Raw genomic sequence first — 9,117 nt, forward strand, 5'->3', positions numbered from 1 at the left:
CTCCAAATTGCATCACAGTTAAAGTAATAATATTGGGATCGAATCAGACACTATAATTTATTGAGCCACATGGTGCTTATTACATCTTGTACTCTTGTCCCAGGCTGTTGAATAACATGCATTTCAAACAGCAGTTACTGTTTTGATTCAGCAACGATTTCTAATTCATACTTTGTTTGCTTAAGTAAATTGCTTTGGCCCAAAATGATCCCATCAACCTTTTCCTTCATCAACTCTTAAAACCCAGCTTTTCAATGTTTCATTGTCATGCCTGCGTTAAACGAATGAGGTTGACAGTGAGAGACTCCCACAAGGGCACCCTCCTTGCACCATGCAGTCAGCCGCTCGTCAAACCCTGCACTGTCTCTGCCACCATCGTTAAAGCTCCAAAGTTAATGAGAGAGAAAGGTTAGAGAGGAGGAATATCACCTTGACAACATTCTGCACCCATTTATGTCCCTCTATCCCTCCATCTGTCTCTATTTTTCTCTTTTTTTCCAGGCAGGGCTGAGATCCAACAGGTTTTATATGTCTCCTGCTCTACCTTTCCACCTCTCTCTCCTTGCTCTTACTCCCTGTCACCCGGTCAGTCAGAAAATGAGGTTGTTAGTGTGCAGTTTCTGTCAGGTGTGCATCCAGTTAAACAGAGAGAGAAACAGACAGACAAACCTGTATAAAGAGAGAGAGAGAAGATACAGGCAGCTGTATGAAGTCACTGCAGTAAGATGTGCAGAAAGACAGGTAGATGGATAGACAGTCACCCATGTACAAAGACAGACAGACCAACAGACTGACAGAATTTTAGTAGTACCTTTATGTGCATTTTGCAAATCTTTTTCTTTTTTCCCAACGCTGTCCACTTCTCAGTGTGAATTATTTTCTTCTCAGTGAGTTTAAAAGCTGACTGGTTGATTCCTCACCTCCTTTCCGCTTTTCATTTGCAGCTGATTTAGACTAGTTGGTAGATTCTCCATCCAGTCAATAGTATAATTGAATGAGTAACCACTGGAGAGAAAGAATAAAACTGCAGTAATTGTATTTCTGCAGTCAGGATTGAATAGGCAGGCTTGGTTTAGTCCAGATGCTGCTGCTGGATGGACAAATGGAATATTCCATCACATTTAACTTAATTGATTAAACTCACTTCTCTTCATTTATATATTTATAGGCATTAATGGGTCAATAATTTATATGTAAGCCAGTTTTTTACTCATTGCTCCTATATTAGTAGTAAATAAACTTTATTTATAAAGTGCCTTTCAGAACCAGAGTTACAAGGTGCTGTACGATGCAAACAATTGAGAGAAAAATAAAATAGAATAAAATAAAATAAAAGGTTTAAAAACACGAAATATCAAAAAAACAAATCAATAAAACCATAAAACTACACAGAGGGGAGACACAGAAGTCAGATACAACAATAAAAACTGAAAACAACACAGAGAGCAATCACACATTACTATTATTAAAGGATAGGTTGTGATTCCCTAAAAGCCTCTATATATAGGATTTGCAAATGTTTGACTCCAACACTGACAGTGTTGAAAAAAGACTCTGGTAGCAGTGCACATCACTTACCCCTTAAAGTCATTCCATGCGTTGGATCTATACAAAATCCCACTCTGTTAGAGTTAGATAGCATAGCAAATGCATTGCTGCTTCCATTTGCTAGCTATAAGTCCAACTGATAGCAGCGTGACATTATATGATCTGTGATTTTGGATTTCATTTATCTTGTATCCCCATATTCTAAATGTTTTTCAGAGCATGTAAAAGGCAATAATAGGGTGATGGGTTGCTTTAAAATCAGGGGACACAATGAACACAGGCCTTTATGGGATATAAAACTGCTGTATGTTTGTTTTTTTATCTTTTTTTTTTGTTTCTTTGGTATTTTTATCAATGGCTATTAATTGTGAAGGTTTTTCAACTCTTCCTTTTTCTATTTTTTCTCTCTCACTGTTTTAGGGTCATTGGGTTACAGGCCAAGCAGCAGCCTCAGTACCAACATTGAAGAACACCTGCTTTTCAGAATGATGAAGGACAACCACACGCAGCAAACTGGATTCCAGATTCACTCAACCACACCCTCTGGGAGAGGAAAATTTACAGCAAATGAACTAGGAACATCTGGTAAGTGTATGCGTCTGTGCATGTGTGCTCACTGGCACGCTTGTGTGTATTTTGTCCGTGTGAATACTATCAAGCACGCAGAGCTTTGCCTCTTATTTATTTACTCTCATACACACAGAACTCCATTTCATAAACAATACACTTCATATAGCCACACTTTCTTGGCACTGAGTATGCAGGTTTCTTAAAGAGATTATACCATATCACTCTCAAACACATCCCTGCACATACTGTACAGTCGGTCCAGGAATGTGTCCTCTCATCACTTCCCTCGCTCAGATCCCAGAAACCTTGCAGTAATCTGTTTAGGCTGACACACACACTCATACACTTGTGTATATACACACACATACACACAAACCTGAGAAACAAGAAGATAATCTGTTTTACTCTGTGATATATCTAATACTGCTAATCAATTCACAGGATTCTCTTCTTCTCTCCTCCTCATTCATTTTAAACAACTTATCCCATTCCATCCCTTTCCACACTGTTAAGCCACTTAGCCCTACAGTTTGTTTTCTCCATTAATCTTGCCCATTCTTCCCTGCCACGCCCTCAAATATTTACCCATTCATGGTGTTTGATACCATTTTTATGTTGACTTAATTCCTACCGTTTTAGCTGCAAAGCAATCATTTTCAGCACTAAGACCTACACTGTGCACACCTGACTTAAACTGTAGTTAAGTTTGATACTCTGAAAAGAAGTCCACACTTGAGGAGCTCAAAACCTTTAATAATAATAGCTAACTTGAGAACTCAACATTTTTAATATTTTTAATTCCTCCAGGGAGCGCAGACGTTTCGGCAAGTTGCCTTACTCAGTCTGCCTCAATGTGCCGTCTTGTCAGTGTGCCGCTCCAGTGTGCTGTCTGACAGCACACCGAAGAAGGCTCCTCACCGAAACATCTGTGCTTTGGATCCCTTGTGCCACTAATAAATGTGTTGAAATAGCTTTGTGCTCTTGAGCATCTTTGTGAGTGAGGGAACGGCTTTTCAAGTTCACAGCATTTGGTTTACCACTTTTTTTTTTCAGGCTTCATTTTAGTAATCAAGGCCCAAAGTGTTTGTTAGGTTCATTGACCTCAGTTATACCTGACATTATAATACATCACATTAAAAAGAATCATTAGTGATATGACTTTCAGCTATTTATTTACTGTATGCATATATATAGCTTCAAGTAATATTATGATATTGAAATCTGACCTTCGTAAGGACCTTTGATGGAGGCAATTTAGAAAGATCAAATTTTAATCTCCCTCTCATTTAACACTGAATACATTTTAAATCAGGCACACATATTTATCAGTAAACAACATCTACATCTACGCACTATCTACTTGAAAATGGAAGTAAATTGAGTCTATATGTATATGTGAATGCACATGTGTTAGCAGCACTGTACTGCATACATCATTCCTCCCATGCTGCTTAGTTTGACAGCGCAGGTGGTTGCGAAGCACTAAGTGGAGGTTGTGTGCCAGTTGAAAGACAGAGCCAGCCACTGAGAGGGGGGTAGGTGGAGGTAAGGAGACAATGCAAGATTGAAAGAATGAAAGACTTAACACTGGAGCTGAAACTGGTAAGACAGCACGCAGCATGAGGAATCAGTGTGCCGCACAACATACCCACATACACACATACACGCTCACACCATCATAGCTTCTCAATGGGGGCCTCGATGTAATTTACAGTGAGCAGGTGGGGATGGATGTTCAATCTGATTCAATTTGATGTGGCTCGCAGTGGAGAGGGATGAGACACCACTCATTCCAGTGACTGTTGTGATCGTTTCTCTGTCTCTCACTCTCTTTCCCTGAATCCTGCGCTGCATAACCCCTCCCTCCTCCTCTCCCTCTTTCTTACACTCACACTTTCTGTAGCTGTTCTCATAAAATGCCCTTTACTGTATATTCTCATACCCATAGTTAAATCCATTTATCTGTCCTTCCTTGCACTGATATATTTATCCCCCCATACCTTTCTATCTTTCTCTCTCTTATGCAGGGTCATGGTCCAACCTTTCTGGCAAGTCCACACCAACTCCAAACACTAGTCCTCTTCCTGCCTCTGTCCCACCCTCCCTCTCTCATTACTCCTCTCCTCCTTTCTCTGCCTGCCTGTCCCCTCCCAAGTTGGGCTCAGAGTTGGGTCCAGTGTTTCGTCCGTTGTCCCGGGCAGCTCAGGAGATTATGGAGATCTGTGATGTGGATCAGGCAGGCTGTGAGGACCCTGACCTGGACATTGAAACAACTGCACACACCCTCCATGATCTAGAACAGGAATTCAGACTCATGGCCAAAGGTACACACACACACACACACGATAAAGATGATAATGACTGATGCACTGATGTTAATCACAATGATATTTGATGATTTATTAGTTTTAATAGTGATAATGACAAAGTATGACATACAATAAGACCATGGATATTGTTTAAACCTTTTTTAATGTCTGCATCAGAAACAGGGGCACAGACCTTAGTAGTTGCTATGGGAAACGGAAGAAGTCAAGCTCAGCATGGGAATTGGCGTTCCACACGGTGGGTAATGCACACACTAACTAAACCTACTTCCAAATAATAACTGTGGTTGCTTCAAGCACACATACATGTACATGAACCCATCCTTAATGGTGCGGCTGGACACTATATTGATTTAATTCAGTTAATTAGAGTTTTTGATTTTGCACGATGTATTATGACAATTTGCACAAACAAGTTATTTTTTGTCAGACATAGATGACAGCTGGCTATATTAGCTGCCTTGAGTGAGGACAGTCCCTCAAACTTCAACATGAATAGTTTCATGATATGCTCACCTACCACAGTTTATGGGACTGTTTTGACTCTGGAATAGATAAAGAGAGAGAAAAAAAGACCATACTCTGGGTTTGTGTTTGGTGAGGTATCATCTCTGGTGAAGCCGCAGGTGTTGACTGAACAATGTGCAGATTCCACTTTGTTCAGTCTGTCCATGTAGGATGTCTGCACTCTGTGTAGTTGAAGCATCTGGTACAGATAGTCCATAGCGTGGGATAATCTGTATTATCAAATTGTTAACAGTAACACCTTGTAAATGGTGCAGCTTTTTATCATTATGCACAGGAAGACCTAAAAATGATGATATTTCAATCATGATTAAATCCTCCTGCATTTTGTTGTAATAAAAAAGAAAAAGGTAAATTGTGCCCAAGGTTGAAAAACATCAAGATTTAGTTATTTGGCCATATTGCCCAGCCCTAATTAAGGGCCTAATTAAAACTCAAGTTAATATATCAAATTCCATCTATTCAGGACATTTCATGCCACCCAGAGTTGAGAAGTACTAGCTGCTGCTTTGTTGACCAAATTTTCATTTCAAATATGTTTTTTACTTGTGAGAATTTGAATGTATCCCTTTGACTTCCTGTTTTCAGACTTATCTGTGTCTTCTCACCATGATCGACATGTAATCCACTGCTTTCTCGCCCCCTACACTTCCCTACACTCTTCTGCCATTCCAATGGTCACGATGGGGGGTAATCCCTCTTTTTTTGTGCTCCGTCAATCCCTCTCTCTGTCGGATATGCGGAGTGTGTGATGGATCGTTAGCCAGCAGAACGACTTTAGCTTTGACAGCATGTTGGGTATCGGGCTTTAATGTGCTGCTTAATGTGTGTATGCATGTGAGACAGAGAGGGAGCGTGTCAGTGTATTTTTCTTGTATATTTCAGAAACTGAGCATGTGGGTGTGTGTGTCTTTGTGTTATTGATGTTTTGTGTGTATGCGTGTAGCCGGCATAATCTGCGCTAGAGGCCTTGTGCTGAGCAGAGCACTGTGAATATCACATTGAGACGTGTAATAACCGGATTAACACATACTACACAGAGGGCTCCCAAAACAGCTCCTTACATCCTTCAAACACACGCGCACACACACACACACACACACACACACACACACATACACACATATAATGACACTACTTTGACATAGCTGTACAGATCTCATCCTTTGTTTTTGAATAACCAATTCGAATTCTTCACCTTAATCATTATTTGTTAGTGTGACAATATTCAGTTCACAGAACGGTCAAAATATAGGATTCTAGGAACTTTCCATGCTTCACAGATTTATCATGGTTTCAAAAGACTCATTAAAATAGGGAAATATAACTCTATTTTTAAAATGGATCTACTATTCTGTACCATAGATGAAATGTTTTAATATTCCAGATGAAGCCAAACACAGTAGTCTAACTTGTATGAACATGTAACAAAAGTTTCACTCAAACAGCTCCCTCTTTTTAACGTTGTCTTAGGACACTTCAAATGAATCCTCTTGAATCCTCTTCTCAGCCACCAGGTCCTCACAGAAGCACAATTGTTATTTTACAAGATTGCTGTTCTTGTAGACTAAGTTTAGTGGAGGCCACACAGGGGCAGAGTAAATGCATGATAATGGGTTTCTAATGTACAGGGTCTCTGCTGCCCACCATCATTTAGAATAATAGTATAATCAGAAAAAAACAAAAAAAACCCAAACTTGAGTGAGTTATAATTCAGTCCTGTATAAAACCCATAAAATATACATTTATTTCAGTGAATATTTCAGTAATAGAACATGTACTCTCAAGAGTACACACATACAACACGCACAAGTGAACACAGTATATATAATATATAAGTGTAGTAACGTGTGTGTATGCACTGATGTGTGTTTCGTATGACCTGTTTACCTCATATTCAGACTACTGTTTGTCATTAAGCTTTGCACTGACTGAACTGCTTCCAGCTGCCAAGGCTGTGATACATGTGATGTTGCTTCAGTCTGTTGTCTGTCTTTCATCTCACCTTCAGTCGTACTTCCACATTAACCTTTGGTGAATGTTATGTATTCTGAATGTTTTCATGTACAGTTTATACACTGTAGTATTTACATAAATATTTTAATTGCTTATGAAGACATCTGAGATTAAACATTATTAGCTGAGACTGAGGCATATTTACACTTTAAATGCTTTTTAAAGGTGTTTATTGTTTGATATTGAAATATTCTGTTATCTAATAAATAATATGTTATCTAAATGCATGTGTGTATTAGCATTTGGTAATGGAATCAGACCTTGACTGGACTATAATTTTACTTTTGATACATTATAAAATATGAAAAACATGCACTGTAATTGGCCACTGACTCTTTACTTCGTCCTGTAAAATCCAAATGTCAGCTTCCTCTTGTTTGTTGTTGGTTACAACCAGTCTGTGTGTGTTAGTGGGTACAAGTTTTGTATGAAGGTGACATCTTGTTTATAATGACTGTAGATTGTGACACAATCAGTAAGCAGGACTGATGGAGCCACCAACATGGACAGGAAAGAAATATGTAGTGATGCTAAAATCAAAATACCAAAACCAAAAAGATATGAAAACTTTTCACAAAGCAGCATTTTAAATCTAACTACTTGGACATCTAACTTAAATTAAATGATAAAATAGATGACACGCCAAAAAAAAATGGAAATAAGGAAAAGGTTACATGTAATACAACCCACGCCACCATATCTGTTCAAGGATCACTGCAGTAGGAGGTTACACCGATAGAGCAACTCCTCCTCTTGACACCAGTGTCATAGCAGGTGGGAGATGTGGATGGCATTGACATGCTTACTGTCTTTATAGAGTCCCAAGTTAATTTGGCCTTGTCATAGTTAAATGCAAACTGGGAGAGGCTTCTCTTAAATGTCTCAATAAAAGTGCGCAGGCCCCATTGGTGCAGTTAATTGTACCTCATATACCACCTCTATGTGAGTGTTTTAAAACAGCCAGTGCCTTTTTTCCTTTTCTTTTTGCAAGATTTTTCCTTTAGTCTTCCTCTTCTTCTTACTATCCCTAACATAACACAAGCTAACAACAGCTCTGTTTTACGGTAACAGGCCTCTATGATTTTACCCCAGTTCTTTAGGCACAGAGAAAATTCACACAAAAAATATGTAAACAATTATAAAAATCTGAAAGGATTTAAATTAAATAGGTAAATTTGATGATTGATTTAGATCAAATATTCTGGTGATGTAGATGGCACACAAACCGCACTCTCTGCCAGTGTATCCATGTGATGCATGTCACAAATGTTTCTGAAGCAGTATCTTGGATGTCTTCTGATCTTAGCCTTATGTGTATGTTGGCTGTTCTGGCTTTGATTCTTTGATTTGGTCTTTCAGGGGCAGAGTCAGCGAAGAACAAAAGGAAGAGGACGAAGCTGCACACAGCGACCGACAGAGCGTCCTCTTGCTACAATGAGACACGCACACGCACACACACTCACACTAATATTGCTGCTTGTTCACTAATATGCACACATATACACACAGATACATGTGTCAGATCGACTAAAGCAAGCAAACACACAGTCAGAAGTATGCATACAATGCAATTAAAATTGTGCTCATGTGGTGTGAAGGCTGGTGCAGATGAACTTTGATCCCTACAACTGAATCTGGGAGGGGGGCGGGGGACTCTTGTGTGCAAATATAAATATAATACTGTGAAAAATATTGCCAGAAATTGAATAAATGCTTTTTTGATTGGAGTTATGATTTCTCTCTTGCACTTTTTGTGTTCATGTTTTCTGTGTACTGTCCTTTTATGTTACTGTTACATACTGTATGAAAAGGATGTGAGATACATGCTTTCAGATGGATTAGCTGAAGGTATAAAACAAACGATGAGACAGACAAAGGACAGAAGTGGGGATGAGGGGAAGATAAATAGTGAGTTAGATTTAATTCTCAGCAGGAGCCTGCTTAGATCCCTTTGATTGTGTGCTTTTGAGTGTGTGTGTATGTGTGTGCGCATCTGGATGTGTACTGCATGGGATGTGCATTGAGAGACAGCTGACTGCGATGCCAGTGTTACCTACAGGGGTTGAACGCACAACACTTTTCTCTTTTGTCATCAGTTTGTTCTTTAATAAGGTCAGGGTGGCACTGGATC

General features: G+C 39.2%; 1 protein-coding gene across 3 annotated transcripts in view; it reads left to right on the forward strand.

The window, feature by feature from the left end:
- Nucleotides 1–8,713, forward strand: part of zbbx (zinc finger, B-box domain containing) — a 57,353-nt gene extending 48,640 nt beyond the window's left edge. Inside the window, exons 18-21 of one of the 3 annotated variants that reach the window (XM_067594423.1) lie at nt 1,969–2,133; nt 4,146–4,442; nt 4,605–4,683; nt 8,346–8,713. In XM_067594423.1, coding sequence (XP_067450524.1) covers nt 1,969–2,133; nt 4,146–4,442; nt 4,605–4,683; nt 8,346–8,424 — 620 coding nt within the window. In that variant the 3' untranslated portion in view covers nt 8,425–8,713. Of the gene's footprint in view, nt 1–1,968; nt 2,134–2,925; nt 3,115–4,145; nt 4,443–4,604; nt 4,684–8,345 lie in introns of those variants that run through there. The other 2 variants (XM_067594424.1, XM_067594425.1) reach the window with 2 other exon arrangements.
- Nucleotides 8,714–9,117: the final 404 nt, after the last annotated feature.

Source organism: Thunnus thynnus, chromosome 7 (genome assembly GCF_963924715.1).
Source record: "Thunnus thynnus chromosome 7, fThuThy2.1, whole genome shotgun sequence".
NCBI lineage: Eukaryota > Metazoa > Chordata > Actinopteri > Scombriformes > Scombridae > Thunnus > Thunnus thynnus.